The following is a 20,662-nucleotide window of genomic DNA, read 5'->3' as shown; positions in this document are numbered from 1 at the left end:
GTGCCGGTGTATTGTATTTCCAAATGTTTTCCAGTCTATGATAGTGATGGTTTTTATGTCTTAAAAAGTATGAACAGGGTATAGCACCGTGTTGAACAACTTTTAGGATGAGCTAGGCTTTTATGTTTTGGACAGGTGAATAAGGCTGTACAATAAAAAAAAAAAAAAAAAATGGTTTCGATGGAAAAGTCTTTGGACATGTTATTTAATATTTGCTGCATCTACGCAGAGAAAGCTCTAACTCTCCTGTCTGTCATTGTTATTGTTCCAGCTACAGGTGAAGTGAAGGGAGTTTCTCTCCTGCAGGCACACTTGTTCTCAATCAAAGCCTTACCCAGTATTTGAGGACCGCTACTTTGGATAGATACTCTCTGTTGGATTTATTGAGCGTGCTTGCTGATTTTGCTCAAGTGTTGTTTTCAAATGTTGCTCTCTTTGTTCCTCGTTTTCTAAGTATCACTGGTTTGAAGAACTGGGGTCGCACATTGAGCAGTTGGGCACCCAAGGAATGCCCCCCACCGTGCGTAAGCAACGCACGACCCGAGCTGGTCATTCTTCCCTGAGTTTATTGCCCAAATTCGTCGGGTGTTCAGGGAAGGGAGACGGGAGGTTCTTAGATTGCCTTCAGGGTTGCTTCTCGCATTTTTGGCCGCAGAGAGCGGATTTGACGATTCCGTAAATTAAAGTACCTCAATGGAAAATAATACTGAGGTATTTGAAGGCACCATTTATTGACCTCATGTACGATCAAAATATTCGAAAACGTTAAGTGGCCGTTAAGTTTATAAAGGCATATCAGTGTTGTATCCCGTGTAACTATTGAACTGTGTGGCCTGTGGTTGTATAAAGAAAACTTTTGTGCGAGGGGAAAAAACAAAAGTTTCCTGACACTTCCGGGTCGTGTGACGTTTGACGCCTTCAAGGGAGGAGAAAGGGGAGGAGGAAAATGTACAACTGTAATTTCTGCTTTGTGGACCAACCCGGTCCGTTACAGCCCACTTTTCTTTTTTCCCCCCAACCCTTTCGTGCCGGTGGAAGAACTCATGACACACTCACACGCAGACACACCCACAAACTGAAATAAAAAGTTGAGTCCAAGTGTAGCGCTGTAGTTGGTGCAGGCGAGCATGGCCGGCGGTTCGGTATCGGAGTGCAAGGAGCACTTGTTCAAGGTTCTGGTCATCGGGGAGCTGGGCGTGGGCAAGACGAGCATCATCAAGCGGTATGTGCACCAGCTCTTCTCCCAGCACTACCGAGCCACCATCGGCGTAGACTTCGCCCTCAAGGTCCTCAACTGGGACAGCAAGACGCTCGTCCGACTGCAGCTCTGGGACATCGCAGGTAAAACACACACACACACACACGGACATCGACCTCCCCACGAAAAAAAAGTCATGTTTTGTCTTTTAAAAATTCAGAAACTTTCCCACTCTCTTCATTGCAGCTCATAATTGCCCGTGGAATGTAGGTCACGTTGTTGTTATTATCCACTCAACCACAAGAGCCGACCCACCTTCATGGGGCCCGAGGCACATTTTTCGATTTATTTCATTACCCTGGTTCTTCCAAAAATATTGATTACTGGTCATTCAGACACCTGTACACGAAAGAACACATATTATTATTTGCAATACAATAACTCGAAACAGTTCCACATACGTCCATATTTTGGAGCAGATCAATATTTATCCAAGAACATGACAAAAACATTTTTGGGAATTAAACACGATCCTACTCATCAGAGATGCTAAATTATTGAATGTATTAATGCGTACAGATTGTTAGTGGCGTGTTTTTGTTGTCCAATTTTACCTTCGCATACTCTCTTGGTACCGTTACTGTGTCGTAAGTGTGTGGGCCAGCACTAGTGATTATGAAGGTCTCTGGGCAGATAAGATGAACATAGCAATGTGCTGAAATCTTATTGGACAAAAAAAAAAAAAAATCCAACATCTACAAACACGACTGGAAGCAGTGTTTGCCAACTTTTATTGAGTCAAGGCACATATTCTAGATTAGAAATAAATCTCACGGCACACCATCAAATAAAAATGTTACAAACAGTAGATACCATTCTAGCAGCCAGACAGAAACTGAGCTGCATTGTGTGTGTTTACAGATTTTTTTTGTCCCTTACCTAACATGCTCAGTTCCACTAAGTTACAAGAACATCACTTATTTTATTTGTATAAATGTGAACTGGGGATTCATATTAATAACTACACTGATCATGTGATGGATTACGGCACGGTGCGTGTATGGTTAGCATATCCGCCTCATAGTGCAGAGGTGCAGGGTTCGATTCCGGCTCCGTCCTTCCTGTGTGGAGTTTACATGATCTCCCCGTGCCTGCGTGGGTTTTCTCCGGGTACTCCGCTTTCCTCCCACATTCCAAAAAAAAATCAATCCATTTGACACACTTGACGTGATGAGTCGTGCGTTTCTGTTCATGACCTGATAAATACCTTACCAAATAATTTTCAACGCAGCGCGATATTGATTTTGTGAGCTCATTCCGTGGGTTGTGCAGTCAACGTTTGCCTTGCAGTCAGTTGTTTTAATTCGCTGCTTCACCCATCACCGTGGCAACTAATATGCTAACATTCGCCAGCCCCGGGTTCAGCATAATGTATGAGAGAAGTCGCAATGTGCTGGGTGAAACAAAGCAGAAAATTCTGCTAAATTGTGGGCCATGCTACATTGACGCATTAACTCAAAATTGAAACAGTAACGGGGTTTTCCCGGGCTCAAAACCGCGATAAAGCGGCATCACACCGTAATCCTAAATTGAAGCCATCACTTCTGTAGTCTGTAGCTGTCCATGTGTTGCATCATCTCGTGACGGAGGACAAAGGAACGTTGTTATTTAAGATTCAGAAGCTCTGTAACGACTTTGAAGTGATGAATGTCTTGAATGAATTCACTAGGACAGACCGTGATCAAGGCCAATTGATCTCGAGGAATGCGGAGCAGGAGGGTGGCAAGTGGAGAGTTGCAAGTGGTTGCTTGCTAACAAATAGACAAGCAAAAATATTTATTTTTAACCTCCCCTTCCCTTGAAATAGTTTTTGTCCTCTTGTGTTGCTTTCGTCATGCTGTTCCTTTTCTTAATGACGGACTTGCTGCAGGGCAGGGTGAAACTTAAATGAGTAAGAACATGGCGTAAAAGTGTATAAAGAGCAAGTTAAGTCCCCCTATCGGGCTATTTGAGGAGGGGAGGTCTTAACACGCGCGCTCATCCTCCGTCTTAATGGTCATCACACGTTGGAAGGAATGATAGTAATCAGCCTGAAGCCTTGAAATGTCAAGCCCCCTTTTTACCCTAAATTGATACTCTCGCTTGGGTAGAATTGCTATTTGCTCGGTCAAAGGAGACAAAATGGTTGGCGTCAATTCAAAGAAATGTGTCACACCGTAAAGTACACCTGGGAAATGTTTTTCTTCACTTTCTGATTTTTATGCTATTCTGGCGAAGAGAGCTAATAGCTCGCATGCCTTAAAAGTGTTGTTAGCACTGATGCTACTGCTAGGTGATCCAGGGTTGCCATTATGTTAAGACCGACTCATTACATATTGTAGCATCAAATCCAGTCCCCAGTTGTCAGTTTGCCCTTCATCTCGTCTCAAGGGCGACATGTACACCGAGTGCGATCACAGGAGTTCCTCGTATTACGTGACGTCAGGTCAGTTGACGGTAAGCGTGGAACAAGACCACGCTAGCGGTTAGCGTGCCGTTGCTCAATGCTCGGCTAATATGCAGTAAGATCACATCGTGGTCATGTGCCTACAAGTGCCTCCATGACTACAACCTCTCTCTGACTATTACAGCGGGTGGTCATGGCTATGTTTATTTTTCAAAATAAAATGTCCTGAAATCCCTTTATTTAAAAAAAAATGTTTCAAGATGAGTTTGAAATAGTATTTAACTGTTTTGGAAACATGCTTTTAAACTTTTTTGGGGGGGGTGGGTCAATTAATGTTTTTTTTTTTTTTTGCCATTTATGGGGCAAGGTTAGGTCCCAGAAAGAACAAGCCACCAATACAGACTCAGCCTGGTTTCCTTTCACATCTGTAAAAAGATGCTGCAGATGTACGACCAGCGTGTGGTGGCTCGCGCCCTCATTAATGCAGTTGTGTGATCGCGAAGCAGCGTCAAAAGCCTCTCGGCCGGCTGACATGAGGTGGAAGGCGGGCTCTGTCATGGGCACAGAGTTGGGCAGCCTTACATCTGTGACAGAAAGGAGGACGCCGCACAAGCTTCTGTCCATCGTGGGCAAATCCGCAGCATCCGCTGCACAGCACCATCTCCCGGCAGAGGGGCAACTCTCACTGCCCTTCTGCATTGACAAGCTGAGGAAATCCTTCCTCCCCCCCATACCATGCAGCTTTTTAATTTCACCCTAGGAGAGAAACACGATCGAAGTCTGGACTGCGCCTTATTCCAAAGGAATTGTGACTTTTATTTCATGATTCGAAAAGAAAGATAAAGGGGAAAAAAAAAGACTGGTATGGATAAGTTTAATAATTATCTAGCTTTCCAGCTAATAGCGCTTAGGACTGCTTTAGCAATGGGACTTTCTTTAACCAATCAGATTTCACAAATGTCCTCCAAGAGTTTTAGGTAGGCAAGTGCTAACTGTCTGAAAGTCTGAGTACCAAATGCACCACCCATGTCTGGACTATTGCGTGAAGGCATCCGAGGCATTGTACTTCTACCACCGCCGCTGCTGCTGCTGCTGTTGCTATACTGCTGCGTCTAGCTTGGACAGTTTCCATGGCAACATGCGCACCCACTCAGTGGCAACGCGTACCGGCGTAGAGCAACTATGGATAATGATGACATCGTCTCGCTTTCTCCCACGCACAAAAAATAAAATAAAAGGGCCCCGTTAGTTGAGTATTAATGATGTTGGCGACATGTGACCAGCTGTATACGTGTCATTTGTTGTCTAATGTGGTGTGTGTGGTGTGTGTAGTGTGTGTGCTCAGTGCTGACGCGCTCACACTGTCTTTAGTCCATTCCTGTGCTAATTGGGTTAGTGGCATATGACACTCGTTAACGCTTTTTAGCTGGTCTAACTTTAGTTATTCGGTACAACGCACTGGCTGTTTAAAAATTAGAATGGCACTTGGTGGAGCGCAGACTTTGGGTGGACTGTTAAAAATAAAATAAAAGGGCCCCGTTAGTTGAGTATTAATGATGTTGGCGACATGTGACCAGCTGTATACGTGTCATTTGTTGTCTAATGTGGTGTGTGTGGTGTGTGTAGTGTGTGTGCTCAGTGCTGACGCGCTCACACTGTCTTTAGTCCATTCCTGTGCTAATTGGGTTAGTGGCATATGACACTCGTTAACGCTTTTTAGCTGGTCTAACTTTAGTTATTCGGTACAACGCACTGGCTGTTTAAAAATTAGAATGGCACTTGGTGGAGCGCAGACTTTGGTTGGACTGTTAACAAAACTTTTTTTAAAAAATTGTGTGTCCAAATGGTAGCCAACAGGCTTCCTCCTGAATGACGTAACTAAAACAAAATGAGATGGCGAGATGTCTAACTATCTGTCCAACTAACAAACTAACTTGATAGCTAGCAACCGATAGATTTGCGATAGCTAGCTGATTTTGAATTCAGAGCTTGGTCATGGCACAAATGAAACTTGTAAGTCAACACACATGTTGGAACGTCATCGACACATTTGTTTATTGAAATAAAACCGTCGTCATGGGAACACCCATACAAGTGGTCATGCTTCCTGTACTTTATTATGATGAAACGTTTGTGACTTGTGCCGTGTCAATACCTCACATAAGTCATTAGCCCGTAACGGTTGGCACTTGTGCTTGTACGCCACCGTGTCGATATAATCACTCGATGCGAGTCTTCAGAGACGTTTACCCTGGAGGAGGACCACTCCGACTGGCTGACGGCCTCGCTCTGATATTGATCGAGTTGTGAACGACTGCGCGTGTCACAAAATCAAAGTGGGTAACCATTGAGGTCACCCGCATTTAGTTACTGCTGGTTTTCGAATGCTATGCTTTCTTCAAGAAAATATACGGATTTGGTGCATTAATTCAAAAGAATTATTGGACGTTCTGTCCATTTAGTGTATGAGATCTGGAAATGGAAAACCATCAGCTCTTTACGCCACTGTGTCGTGTCTCTTGTGCATTCACCTGGGGTTACGTGAGCTAAAATTAGCCTGCCAATTATGAGCAATTAGCATCAGGCCTTTAAGGCCCCACAGTGGATTCACTCCCAAACACCCTGTTCTGCGTCACACCACTTTAACCACTCGCCGGCATGGCCGCTGAGTACCTACACTCAAGTGGAAGTTGATTCATCACTTCCATGACATAAATTGTCATTCAAATTTTCTGCTCGTGGTCTTAAAAGTTGACGTTAGCGCCCTATTGTGCTAGTAAAAAAAAGTTATTGTCGATCCCTGGGCCCAGCCTTTATAAAGTGTACCTGGAAAAGCTGTCGAGGACCATTTATTTCCATTACGTGTTAAAAAAGTTTTTTTGTTTAACATTTTGGCCGCGTCCCTCTTGTATCACCTCAGATGTTCTCACAGACAGCCCATAAGGAGAGAAAAGACTTATTATGATGGCAGATTACTTCTCTGCACAGATTAGGCCCCTGGCATATGAAGGAAAGTGGGTCATGTTTTTTTTTTTGGGGGGAGGGGGGCAAGGGAGAGAAATTGTTGAGGGTTTGAAGCCAATTATTGGAGTTCCTCAACATCCCTCTGAATTCCAGGTCAGGAGCGGTTCGGGAACATGACGCGGGTGTACTACAAGGAGGCGGTAGGGGCCTTCGTGGTTTTCGACGTGACCAGGGGCTCCACGTTCGAGGCCGTGTCCAAGTGGAAGCACGACCTAGACAGCAAGGTGAAGCTGGCCAACGGCAGCCCCATCCCCTCGGTACTGCTGGCCAACAAGTGTGACCAGAAGAAGGAGGGTTACAAAGACACGACGCTCATGGATAACTTCTGCAAGGAGACGGGCTTCCTGGGCTGGTTCGAGACATCCGCCAAGGTGAGGCATACATCGGCACACCTCTTTCCCACAACTGAATACGCTCACTCCATTTCAGGCAATTCTACGCTTTCACTTCTGTCAGAACTATGACTGTGTCATTTCCATAAAGGCATGCTTGTACTTTGCTTGAGTTTGGTGGGAAAGCACCTGAGAGCCCCGACCTCAATTTTATCAGAGACCTTTGGCAGAAAATAGCTGTGCTGACCACTTGCTATAGATGCCGTGAGCATAAGTCTCAATACTTTGGCCTGTTCGAAGTATCTTGTCGCGAGATTGAAATCTGTTTTTGTTCTTCAAGTAACGAGTGCACTTCCTCTCACGGGAAGCACAAGTCCTCCCGTAGGGGAAGCCAACCCTGCTTCTTCTTTCAGTCTGGCGCAATCATGGTGGTTACGACTGCGCTCTGTCTTTGGTTCAACACAGGCGTTTTCAAACCACTTCAAGATGTTTTGCGCCTGCCTTGGCTGCTGTGATATCACATGACAGCGATTGAGGGATGCTGCAGTCCACACAGCTAACAGGGTTAGAGGTCATCTGAGAGATAATTGTGTTGCAGTGTTGCGGTCAAGATGTCACAGGTTACCGAGTTTATGATCTGCGCACTTTTTTTTTTTTTCAACAAAACAAAAAAAAAAAGACTTGGGCTTGTTTGTCTGTTTAAATTCTTTCCGTCCCATATGGACAGCATTAGTTTTTTGGGAAGCATTTTTTTCTCCATATCATTTTTCTCACAACTATGCCACTACATAATGTTTTTTTTTCTCCACTTTTGTCGAGCTTAGTGGTGGTTAGCTCTTTATAGGAGTGTCTCATTATACCGCAGATGCATTACAAAGCCCACACATAAAATGGTGGCCAGAGCACAGACAGCAATGTTGTTGTGATATTTAGCTAGCTAGTTAGCTAGCTAATGCTGATTGTAAAACGTATTAATGTGTAATCGACATTTTTTTTTGCTTCTCGAATGTGTTTGGTCTTATCGGCCAATCAGAGGACAGAAAAATGCTGATGTCATCACAGGTGAGCTCGTAGGCTGTATCAAGATGAATTAGAAATCTCATTGGATAAATAATTTATTTATATACAGTGCCTGTATATAAATAAATAACAATCTCAAATCCTCATCCACATACTGGAAGCAGTAGAGGCGAGAGAAATGTGACGAAATGATGAAGACAATAGGCTGCTGGGAAAAAAAAATCATCCAATTTCATGCAAACAAATCGAAAACAAAATGGAAGCAGTATGCAATTTCACAACAAATTACACGACAGTATAATAAAAGACCCAGTACGGTTTGCTACTTTCTTAATGCATGGTTCAGTGTCCCGCCACTTCCTCATCTTGTATATACATACACACACACACACACACACACACACACACACACACACACACACACTCACACAGCCTTAACTCGACGTCATGTGAACAGAGGCGGGTACAGCGCGGCCGTGACGGGCCAGTTCGTGTTGGTGCGTGACACGGCGACCAATCGCTTTGACTGGAATGGCGATACGTCCGTCTGCTGCCTGTCATGAGGGGAAGTGAGCGAAGCACTCAAGTCAGGAGATTGTAATGCTTTACCCAAGCAAAAAAAAAAAAAAAAGTTGATCATATGACCAGAGTCACATGCTTTGCATTGATCACGACTGTGAGCTTTGAACATCAGATCGGACTCGAGTCACAAGTTTTCATTCATAAACAAGAATTGACTTGTGTTTGTGTTTCTTTATTTATTTATTGTTTTAAAAGATGCGCAGTTCTGGAACAGGCGCAGGGAAAACTCATTAATATTCATTACTTCTTTAATCTACAGTGTGACAGCTTCTGGCTTGCAGTGTGAAGGACAAAAAAAAAAAAAAAAAAAGTGTGTTTTCACTTTGTCTCTGATGGCCTCTGGCTGCCTGCTAAAATCATTTGCCAGCTGTTGCCCAAACATATCACTTCATCGAAAGATATGTTCACTGGACTAACGGAACAATATTGCCGTCTGGCACGTCAGGGGGCTTCCTTGACAAATAATAAATTGTTCACATTTGTCAACGTGATATGGTCATTAGTAACCTTGCAGCGCACAATTGCCCACTCTTGCTGTGATTCAGACTTTCTTGTCATTCTCTTTTTTTTTTTTTTTTTACAATTGAAACGTACGAATGGCTATTGACTTTGTTCCTCCTCCAGGACAACATCAATGTGGACGAGGCGGCCAAATTCCTGGTGGAGAACATCTTGGCAAACGACAAGGGCTTGCCGTACGAGGAGAGCAACGGAGACCGCATCAGACTGGACCAGGAGACTGTGGCGGCGGAGAGCAAGCCGGGCTGCTGCTAACATTCGATACGTTCACACTAACAGACACAAAACGCGCCCCTGACGCCGTCATCCCCTTTCGGTGCAAGCCAGGGCGGGGAATGTTTTGGGAGGACTGAGGCTTGGTTTCATTTTATACATATTTTTTTTGAATAGTAGCTTTCCCAACAGCAACGTGTTATCTTGATAGCCTCCATAGATCTTCACAGTCTCTATCATCCACCTTCAAACCACTCTACGTTTGTTTTCGTTGACAGTTTTATTCCACCACTAAGAATTAATCCCAAGCTGTAAATACTTGAGATTGGTCTGTTGTTGGACCTGGACTTTACCTGTCGACAAGGACTGGGGGGTATCCAGCTCTCCATCCATGATCTGAACCACTTAATGCGGGTGTGCTAGAGCCTATCCCAGCTGACTTTTGGTAGTAGGCGCTGTAAACCCTGAACTGGTTGGCAGCCAATTGCAGGGGCTGTTGCAATTTTTTTTAGTTTATTATTATAATTACGTTAGACAACCTGCACACCCTTGCTGCCTTTTATGTGTGAGATACTTCACTTTTGAGTGCTTGCCACTGTGTATGCAAAAGGGGTATAACGCCTTTTTTCCCCCCTTAAAAAACAAAAAAACAAAACACCCTTGCACTCTTGTTTGTCGTTCTGCATTCGATTTGACGACTGTGCCATAGTTAAGCATTAACGGTGTTACTGTGCTGTTTGTACAGCTGTAAACGTGATTTGTACAGCAGTTCTGACATATTCGGCTGTATTTCCTCAAATAAATGCCTCTGCAATTGAATAAAAAATCCCCCCGGTGTTATTTGAGGAAATACAGATTTGTTTTTATCTTACTCAATAATACATTGTTTTGAACACTTAGGAAGGAACACTCTATTTTAGGAAGCTCAAAGTGGCGATAAAGATATACTGTATCTGATTTGCGATATGCGTGGTAAAATGCCTCGGTGCTCATCCATTATTTAATGTCTGAGTTAAAAAAAAAAACATGATCTCCTGTAAATTGTGCATGAAGAGTCGTTAGGTTTACATGTGAAAATATGGTGAGGAGAATAAACAGTTTTACCGATGTATATTAACTGCTTGGTAAATGTTCTCATGCTGTCTCGATTAAATTGAATTTATCTATTGTATTGTGCGTTGTGCAGAGGTGTCGATTCATTGACAATACAAATGCAGTGTTGATGTTTCTACATCATGATAGTGATTGCGGTGATGAAACTTTAACTTCGAGCCGTTCTTATACATAGATTTCCTTTGCTCGGACTTGAAGGTTAAGTTTGAAAGACGTTTTTAATTGAGGGGATTGATTGTATCGATTCTATTATTATTAGTCGTAGTAGTAGTATTTTTATTATTTTAATTATAAAAAAATAATGGAATAATATTGGCATATTTTATATCTTATGCAAACTTTAGTTTTATGGAACTTTTTATCCATAGCAATACATATTAAACGTTTTTAAAACAAATACATTTACTGTACTCGTTTTTTCGTGGTAAAAAGCTGCCAGACTTCCGCATAGCAACCAGACGTAGAACGCGGCAACACACCAAACATTTCAGCGTGAGACCGGAAGAGGGTACGCTACGCACCTGTGGCATGCCAGCCATTTAGAAGAAAAACGCTACTGTTATTACTTTAAAGCCCGTTTCAAGTTTTATGCATTATGTCAGCGGCACAAATACAAAATAACGTGTCCATATACAGTAAAGTGTCTTTATCCGACCAGCGCGCTAAGCGACTTTGGCTTCACGTTGCCCTTAGTTACCGTTAGCTATCTGTCACAAACTAGCCGAGTCTCAAAATTCAAACTCGTGTTAACTTTAAAAGTTCACTCGGTTCACTTTCTTTCCAGTATTTAAATAGTCGATGAAGCTCGAGAATTCGTCGATTGCTTTTGAGAAGATGGCGATGTCGAGTCTCAACAACTTGGCATGGTAGAGAGGCGACATTGAAGGACGTATGACGACGGGGGATTTGCCTGACACACAATGTCAAAAGCTCAATTCAAGAAAAAGGAGTCCACTTCCAGCAAAATATCCGACGTGCAGGCAGAGTGAGTTGGTTTTCGTACTATTATGAAGATTTAGCACTTTTGCCAATACAAGCATGAGCTTCCTGCAACATTTAGGACAGTTTACTTCTTTTTTTTAATTTTACAAAAGCAATTCCACACTGGTGCCAAAACCCTTTATATTGTATTTTAGTGTGAATTCATCTATTTATTATAGTAGTTGCAGTTTGGTGTAGAACTCTACACTCTCTACCCGTGTGGAAGGTGCGCATAATAAAACTTCCACTTACATTCTAAAAACAAGCACGTTAGCCTCATTGAAGAATCTAAATTGTCTCTTGGTGTGCGTGTGAATGGCTGTTAGTTTAGATGTGATTGGCTAGGGGCCAGTCAAATGTGTTCCCTGCCCAAAGTTAGCTGGGTTCGGCTGCAGCCTCCCCAAGACTCTCATTCATACTAGCGCTATGAAACCGAATGAATGGATAGATTTCCCGAGCTGTTTGTGTAGCAAGTGTCTGTCAAATATTCCACTCCCTCACCAAGTTTGCCAACCCAATGAGTAGCGCCTAGAGCAAACTACAACTGCTGCTTGCAGCGCGTCTGACTTGCATCCTCTCCCAATTTCAGAGTATGTTCGGCACCCATCGCTTCCACGGATAGCCTGGATGACGTGTGGCCTGAGTGGAATGACGGAGATGTCTACAGGGAGAAATGGGACTCAGGCAAAGTGCCAGAAGATCCAAAGAAGCCTCCTGTTTTAAATGTAAACGATTGTTAAACTTAAGCGGAACACAAATCGACCTTCGCTACATTTTCCTTTTTCCCTATTACAGCTTTTCTTTGAGGACCCAGAGGGGAGAATTAGTCTTCCGGCTTCTTTGAACGTGCAGTACTGGAGGCGTCCGACAGAGTTTCTTGTCAGCATGGTGAACCTCAACACATGATCACAAAATTGCATTTACTCCAACTTTAAATCCATAACGTGTACATGCGGTCCTTCAAAATGTTGTTTCCTGGTCAAAACACCAGAGGTTGCAGATTTTCCCTTGCATGGAGGTGGTACAGATGCCAATCGCTTGAGTGTGAGTTTGGCCGCGTCGCCTGATGTGGCCTAATGAGGACAAGTGCTGTACAAAATGAATGGATGGAAATTACTCCTCTTTCCCCAAATAGACGCCTGGCACGCTCTGCACTTGGGCAAACAAACTCCCTCAGCCTCGACGAGAGGAAACATGGGCTTTATGGTTCCACAATGATGTTTTAATTGCGACACTTTTCACATCCCTTCACGCGGGAGTGAGCGATTCTTCGAGGCCTTCTTTTTTTTTTTCTTTTCTTTTCTTTGAATAAGTCATTACCAGATCGCAATCTGCCTTTTCACTCCTGATGTCAATAGAGTTTAATTAAATCCCTCCCAACAGGGAAGCCGAGGCCCAAGGCAAGCGCTTCCCGCCGACTCCAGTTTGCGCGCAATGGCGTCTCTCTTCATCTCGGATATCTCAAGCCTGTTTTATCGACGGAAGCGCCGACTCATTGAGGTCATCTCCAGCGGCGGAAACAGAGCCACCCATGACCCTTGGTTGATCTCTGACGCCATCAGCGAATGCAATTGTTAATATTGAATTAGTCATTCTTTGGAGTCTGTTAAGGTGCGAGTAGAATGTTCATCGCGGATGTGGCAGTCAGGGGAGTATCACGGTGAGGCTAGACCAGCAAAAGCCGCCCCCCCCCCCGGGGAAGTGTTAAATAGGCCACACATTGGTGTCGACTTTAAAAAGATTACCTGTGACTGCTGCAAAGTTCTGTGTTGTACCAACGCACTGTTTTTCCACCCATGTGTTTTATTTTAGGTGCCCACAGTTATTGAAAACACACACAGCTTTGACCTGGTGTCCTCCAACCAACATCTGCTACACAGTGAGGTTCGTGGACTTGAGTCGTTGTTCAATATCAAGGGTGCCGAACATAGTCTGGTGAACTCAGGAAGTACGATTTTCCTAAGAACGATGGACACGAATGGTTGTGTCCTTTCCCGATTATGATGTATTTCTGTAAAATGATAAAAGGAGAAAAAAAAAAGCCTCCTCAGCCATTTTGCATTCTTGGTTAATAAATAAAATAAATGCTGATTTCACAGAAGTCAAAATATTAAAAAGTACAAAAGCTCAAATTAAAGCTGAATTTTTACTGTGACTTGTATCCAATATCCATTTTGATATTAACTCACAAGCTATCAAAACAATCTTTTCATTTAGCTTTAGTTATCGTGAACTTTCAAACTAAAATGTAAAATCAATGGAATTAATGATAACTAGCGGGGGGAAAAAATTCCCGTCACCTCGATTTGGGTGCTTTTTCTTTTTCAACCAAATTTTTGAACAGCGGATCCTGTTTTTTTTTTGTTGTTTTTTTTTTAAAGATGGTACGAGACGTGTGCCACAAATCATTCTTATGTGCCAACAGCTAACAATTCTCATAAATATGGAATGGGGGAGCATCATGCTTTGACGAATTTTTTAAGTCATTGCTAAGTCAAGTACATAAACCAGAAAAAGAACTACACTACCAATAAGTTAGACTTGGATACTCTGCAAGACCTTAATGGAGCACCACTGTGAGCTTTGGATCTGGTTTATAGCGTTGCATATTGTTCTCTCCTTCTTCCCAAGTTGATGAGGTGGATCATCAGTGAGATCTACATCGTTTGGAAACTCTTTCACCACCGCGAAGTTTCCGACCATTACGGCTGGAAACCTTGGGAGCACATCTACTCGCTGTGCAAGCCGGGGAAAGGCCACGTGCCGCTCTTCAACAGCTACGGGAAATACCTGGTGCGCCTCTTCTGGATGGTGAGTGTCATGCGGAAAAAATGGACCCTCAATTCCTCCTTGAAAGTCAGCAAAGGAAAACTAATGCAATTAACGAAGCTGTGAAAATATCATCTCCATTGACCTCCAAAGAACCAAAAACATGAATACGGTAGCTCGCTCTTCACAATTCCTACAAGTCTACTTGTCAGAGAGCTTTGGATCAATGGCCACTGGAGTAAGAAGAAGCCTTTTAGAAGTTAAGTACACACTACTCCAAATTCAATTGCCCTCGATTTAACCCTCCCCGGATAACTCCGGCCTGGATACTGGAGAGTTTTCACAGGCACTACTAGTTCAGACTGGCTTTATTTAGTGTTCTGTCCAATTGTACGCTTGGATTCGATATTAGGTTTGGGCAAAGTAAGTGCGAGAGGGACAAAAATGCTATTTTATATCTGACGAAAATGCACACCTCTGTGTAAAAAACCTGCTCTTAATACATTTTCATTGCATGTGGAAAAGAGCCACCATCCTAACCCAACAACAAAGAGTTGAGTACAAAAAAAAACAAACAAACAAAAAAAAAACAACAACAAATTCCCCAGTGAAAAGGGCTTGCTTGCATTACCTTTCAAGGATGGCACAAAACTGCTGAACAAGAATTGGAAGAACTCATTTTGTACATTTTTTTCCAACTCACTCAAAATTTTATTAATATTGGGGGTTTATTATTGGCATGCATGTCATTCCAAATCCACAAAAAAAAAAAAATTGGGCCTAGTCACATTTTAGTATGGGGCAGTATAAGACCCAGGGCCTCTTCGGAAAGTCCAATCTCCTGACGTTTATACCACCTTTCCTTCCTATTCTCTGATAAATCATGAAAAGGTCTTTGTAATTATATTTCTGTTTGTAGTTGGCACCTGCGGATTTGCATTTTCGCAGACTTGTTTTTATTGATTGAATATTTTTTCATATTTTGGAGCCTTTGTTTTTTTCCCCCCCATTTCTCATTGGAAAATGTATAGTCAATGTTTATGAGTGGTTTTTTTTTTTTTTTTTTTTGGGATGGATTCAAAGAAAAATCCTCAAAATGTTATTAAAAAAATATATAATTTGGGGAGGGGAAACTGTCGTCCCGTGAGCTATCAGCTGCCCATCCTTGATCTCTTTCTTGGGGCAGCAGCTTGACAAGAATGAGAGCCATATTTTATCAACTCGCATCACGTACTGGCCCGGTGGCGGACAGGTGCAGCTGTGAACAGGTTATTAACGCCCGTGTGTGTGTGTGTGTGTGTGTGTGTGTACCGCTCGCCGCTCTATGTGGTGTCGTTCTCCGCCGCCCCAGACAGGTCCTGATGACACACACTGTGCTAAGACACAAACTTACTGCTTGTTTGTTTCCAACAAATGAGTCTGGGGGAAGAAAAAAAAAAGTCTTTCCTCTGTGCATTCAGGGTTGCTGGAGGAAGATAACGGTGGATGATTCCATGCCGTTCGACAAAGACCACAATCTGCTGCTGCCGGCGTCCAGCTGTCGGGCGGAGCTGTGGCCCATGCTGTTGGCCAAGGCGCTCGTCAAAGTTATGAACACAAGGCCGCTCAGTGAAAATGTCAACAGGAAGTGAGTGGCATTGTTTCAGTATTTTTTTTTTCCAGGACGGTGAAGCAACACAAAACCCCTTTTTAACCGTATTGCAGGTACGATTCAGTCCAGTAAACAGCAAGACAAAAAATAATAATAATGGGCTGTTCGAAAATGGCCACGATGGAGCCAAAAGGTCGAATTTGATGTAAACAGCATTTTATTGATATTTAGTGTTGTAAAATGACAAAATCAGACAAAAGTCCCCACCCATCGCGAGTTTCATTACATTCGCATTAAAATACAGTCGCTGAACAAAACGGAGTGAGTTGGATGCAAATGACCAGTACAGAGTCCCAAGTGGTTCAAAGAAACTGTTTAAAAATGTTGATTTATTCATGTATTCTGCTGTGTTGCACGTCGTCAGTTAGTGCGCAGATCCATATTTGTGGTGCATGCAGTGAACACAACGAGAGCACAAATACCCCTTCCCCCCCCCCAACAGCCACCGCATCGACACCACGCATTGACTGTGTTTTAGATTTAGATTTACCCGGTGGTTTAATTTCAACCACGAGACCCATTTATTTGTTGGCAAGCAATTAAAAAGTGAAGTGCTTTAAACTCCTGCAGCCATATTTTGCTGACTCAATCCAGACCTTGGTTTGACCTCATTCCTGTGTCAAACTTACTGGCATGTCACTGATGTAGCACCGTGGCGTGTGTAGAAAAGTGCGTGTTCCGTTGTCCACTGAAGGTTGACCGACGAATTAATCTTTCATCTGAAACAGGAAACAAAGGACACAGGACAATCGCCCCTCCCCACCGTAGCATTCATAAGTCACAGTAGTGTAGTTTTTTTTTTTTTTTTTGGTCTCCTGGGCAAAGGTGTATTTTTAAGCTGAGTTGGTGAACTTCTGTTGAGGATTCATTTCCTTGAGTGCCATGACTGTGGACCAAACACCGCGATTCCCAAGTGGGCCAATTAGAGCTTATTGGGCCATCTGTTTCTGCTGACACATACTCACTGTCAAACACGGTGATCCACAAGAGCGCTTGAAAGTTCTGAAAGTGCTCGGATGTTGATAAAAGACATTTTTGGATTTAACCAGATGAATAATGTGAGTCATGGTGTGAGAGTGGATTTTCTGTGGCTTCGTCGTCATTGTGTGGCAACTTCTTTGACTGATATGCCGAGATACTCCTCTTTGCCGAGATAAAACATTTTGGATCGTCTGTTATGTCCTTGATGCGGCAATTTTGGACAATTGCTCAATTTTCTTTTTTTTTAAATTTATTGTATTTTATTGATTTTATTTATTCATTTATTTATTTTTTTGGAAGGCACTGACACAGCCAGTCTTCCTCAAGCAATCGTCATTTACAGAATAAAGCCTGGCCGACCTTTTCTTTTTTTTTCCCCCTTTTCTTCAAGATACAAGTCGTCGAGCGGCCACCTTTTTATTTCTTGTATTTTTAAAATTATGAGTCGCGGGCACAAGCTTGAGAAACAATCACTACATGGTGTGGCCCAAGTCAGATATAATTAATTAAATTCGTATCCCAGGGCACCACCCTTTTCAATATTCAAGACTCCTCATCAGCACAAAGCAAGGTTCCTTTAAAATGGCCTTGTTCATGGATGGTAATGATCATTTGTATTTATGTCATCATTTCCTATTGTTGCGCCTGTAATTTGTTTTTCCCTCTCAGTAAAATGGCGCAGCTCTCCGATGAGATTGGAGAGTTCAACTTCATCCACCATCTTACCGGCTGGATCCCGGAATTCAGTCCGATAAAGTAAGAGTTTCATGTGTCCGGTGTACCGCTCCATATAATTAAGTCTTGCTTATTATTGTGGGCAAAGAACTTGCAATACGTCACAGTAACAAAACAAAACCAAAAAAAGCACACACACGACTGTTTCTTGAACCTCCTTCCAGCTACGTGTGCCGTCGAAAAACGTGGGATTTCTTACAAGGCAGCATCCCGGAATTCATCCACAAATCCCCTAAAATGCAGCCCAAGAAGAGTCGCGCACAATTGAGGTGGAGTTTGGCCCTCAGTGAACACAGGAGCCATCGGGACACGGACAAAGGTCAGGTCACAAACACGGTGCACAAGCGCCACTTTCTTTTTTCGCTCATGTCTTACGGAGCGCGTTCTTAATGACCTTTTGGGGAAATGACACTTGACGCACCTGTTTCGCAGGGAGCCCCAAATTGGTGGTGTGCGCCAGCTTCTATCCCAATCAGCTGCATGACGACCCCTATGTGTACACAAAAATGGTATGTATGTTGCCGTTATCTGTATTTGGAGAGTCTCTGTGAATCGCGGCTGCTTTGTGGGATTGTACATTGCGACGCTTGCATCTGTTCAAAAGTACAAAGGACTACGATGGAGTAAAAGGGGGAAAAAAACGACTGTTGCAGCACAGTGTGAGTAGAATAAAGTCTTGGAGTAGGAACATAAAGTATTGTACAACATATTTGTTAAAAAAAAAAAACACACACACACACACATTCCACAGTCACCTTTTTGTTTTCAGCACAAGGGAATCCCAACAATTTTTTTTTTTTTTGTGTGTGGTATTGCATCAAATACTTTTTTTTTCGACTTTTGTCCAAATTTTACAACCTTTTTTCGATTTTGAATAAAATTATAACACTCGTAATATTTTGACATTGTGCTCCTAAAGAGACATTTTTTTTCGATGTGGTGTTATTTTGAGAATTTTTTAAAAATTATTTGATTTTCATAAAACTTAAATATTTTGTTTGTTACTTTGTTTTTACATCAAATAGTCACCTTTTGCACACAAATAAACACACATAAAATGGCATCTTTTATTATTCTTGTAAAATTACATCTTGAAATGTTACTTCGTCGACATCAAATGATGTTTTCACCTAAACTTCAACTTTCATCTTCTTCTCGCAAAATTACGGCCCAAATTGGAAATGTACTGACATATTTTTCATGATTTTGTTATATTATTCCTTGTAAATTTCACTTGAAGTTGCATTTTATTGTCTTTCTTGTTAATTTTGACATTTTCTTTGATTTCTGCGCCTTCCCCGTTTTCTTGCCTTCTACAGGCCGACTCCTCTGAAGCTCTCCGTCGCTACAACCTCTGTCTGCGCCACAGCCACGTCGTCCTGTTGACCCAGACCCGAACGTGCCCCTTGGTGTTACCGTCCCAGCCTCCGCCTGAGCCGCAATGGAAACTGTTCCGCAAGAAAAGCGAGAAGCCTGTGATCAGCGCCGATCCACAAAGTAAGCGGGAGAGAAAGAGAACCGAGGCGAGAGGGGGCTGATGTGCATACAGAGGCGTATATCAAAACCATTGTGTGAAATTCTGTGATACGGTGTAGGTGAATGTCATAGATAAATAACGAGTAGAGAGCAAAGCAAATTCTAAATCAGGAGGAGATGTGCATGGGAGGTTATACAGCGTTGGAAGATCGCCACAATATTTCAACAGTGAGACTTGTGGCGAGCTTATGTCTGACGTCATTCAGACAAGAAATGAGATCAAGCGAGGTCGTGACGTGCGCTTCCGCTCTCGCAGTCATACCCGTGTCCGAACCTGAGGAGTTCATCGGCATCGCCAGCCCCTTCATCGACCAGCGTGTCAAGAGCCCCCCGAGCCGACCCGCACAGCGGTGGGTGTGCTCTCAAATATTTTGGAAGGATGAATCATATCTGCGATTGTATTCATTTAGCTAGCGTTGCAAGACACATGAGTCGTCTCGAGACAACACAGTCCATAGCCACAAAGGTCTGACCGTATGATGCGCTTGTGTCACGATGCCGCGTGACGTTCACACCCACGCTGTGCATCTTTACGTCAGAATGGACAAGTGGAACGTTCCGAAGAAGCTGTCCTACATGCCCCATCTGGACTCCATCCCTGAGGGAGCGGAGAACGAAGGCCGCGAGCCCATCGACCCCGATGCGGCTGAAAGCGACGTTAACCGGGAGAGTGTCGTCGAGGAAGTCGAGGTACCGCTCATCACTCTCTGCAAGGGCACGCGTGGCATCGTTTATGCCAACAGACGCGCACGTGTTAAGGATGCTCGATACCAAGTACCGAAACCTCTCGAACTTTTGATCTGTAAAATTTTTTTTCACACAAAAATTGTGAGCAGAGCCCTTTCTTTCTGACACAGATGATTTGTTGAGGTGTCAAACCGCCACACTCTTGCGCCACCTACAGCACAGGAGGACTTACTCAATGTCACATTTTGTTTTCCTTCAGTATCAGTGGCTGGTATCGGGAGCCTCTACTGGTACCTTTTAAATAAGACTGGTATCGGCTTGATACCTTTTTATCGGTACTCGCCCATTTCTAATTTTTACACTTGATGGAAACAAATGTTTTAGACAAAACTACGCTAAATATTCTGAAATTACTAACACCTACCCAAAGGCTTTTAAATTTAAGATTGGCAAGACTCTGAGATAAAGTGTCATCGGTTCTCCCCCAGCTTCCTGTGCTGTGGACAACACCACTGCTAGTACATTCGTTTTTCATTCTACCGGTTGCCCTATTTGCGTTTTAAACGATTAATACTTTATATTTTGAGGGGCGGGGGGCATGAATTACTCGATGCCATTCGCGATGATTACTGGAATACAGCATCCACAAAATCAAACTACCCACATGGCTTTAATCCTCGTTTAGATGCTCACAAGTGATGTCATACAGTTTATTTTTCATCTTTAGTTTTGAGGCCTCACAAGTCAATTCTTGCCCTCGCATCCATGCGCAGCCCATCATGTCTGCTTTCTCTGTCAGTGACAGCAAGGCAGCCATCCCCCAGTCTCAAAGTCCCTTCTGTTGTCCCCCAGCCAGGCCACTAGTGACCAGAGGC

General features: G+C 43.1%; 2 protein-coding genes across 2 annotated transcripts in view; both read left to right on the top strand.

The window, feature by feature from the left end:
- The first annotated feature begins 836 nt into the window (after positions 1-836).
- rab32a (RAB32a, member RAS oncogene family) lies at positions 837-10,447 on the top strand. Its single transcript, XM_019889883.1, has 3 exons — positions 837-1,341; positions 6,762-7,039; positions 9,227-10,447. Exons 1-3 carry the CDS (start codon positions 1,128-1,130, stop codon positions 9,374-9,376), a joined length of 642 nt encoding a protein of 213 aa, XP_019745442.1. The 5' UTR covers positions 837-1,127; the 3' UTR covers positions 9,377-10,447.
- A 422-nt stretch (positions 10,448-10,869) lies between these two features.
- Positions 10,870-20,662, top strand: part of adgb (androglobin) — a 30,846-nt gene continuing 21,053 nt past the window's right edge. The window contains exons 1-12 of the mRNA XM_019889575.1: positions 10,870-11,432; positions 12,018-12,153; positions 12,224-12,316; positions 13,241-13,312; positions 14,060-14,239; positions 15,658-15,824; positions 17,499-17,585; positions 17,729-17,883; positions 17,997-18,073; positions 18,884-19,061; positions 19,357-19,450; positions 19,640-19,790. Of these exons, the coding sequence (XP_019745134.1) occupies positions 11,368-11,432; positions 12,018-12,153; positions 12,224-12,316; positions 13,241-13,312; positions 14,060-14,239; positions 15,658-15,824; positions 17,499-17,585; positions 17,729-17,883; positions 17,997-18,073; positions 18,884-19,061; positions 19,357-19,450; positions 19,640-19,790 (1,455 nt within the window). The 5' untranslated portion in view covers positions 10,870-11,367. The remainder of the gene's footprint in view (positions 11,433-12,017; positions 12,154-12,223; positions 12,317-13,240; positions 13,313-14,059; positions 14,240-15,657; positions 15,825-17,498; positions 17,586-17,728; positions 17,884-17,996; positions 18,074-18,883; positions 19,062-19,356; positions 19,451-19,639; positions 19,791-20,662) is intronic.

The sequence above is a fragment of the Hippocampus comes genome, unplaced genomic scaffold, assembly GCF_001891065.2.
Source record: "Hippocampus comes isolate QL1 unplaced genomic scaffold, H_comes_QL1_v1.1 scaffold397, whole genome shotgun sequence".
NCBI classification, from domain to species: domain Eukaryota; kingdom Metazoa; phylum Chordata; class Actinopteri; order Syngnathiformes; family Syngnathidae; genus Hippocampus; species Hippocampus comes.
Note: the sequence above shows the minus strand (reverse complement) of the source record. Positions and strands in the feature narration are given on the sequence as shown.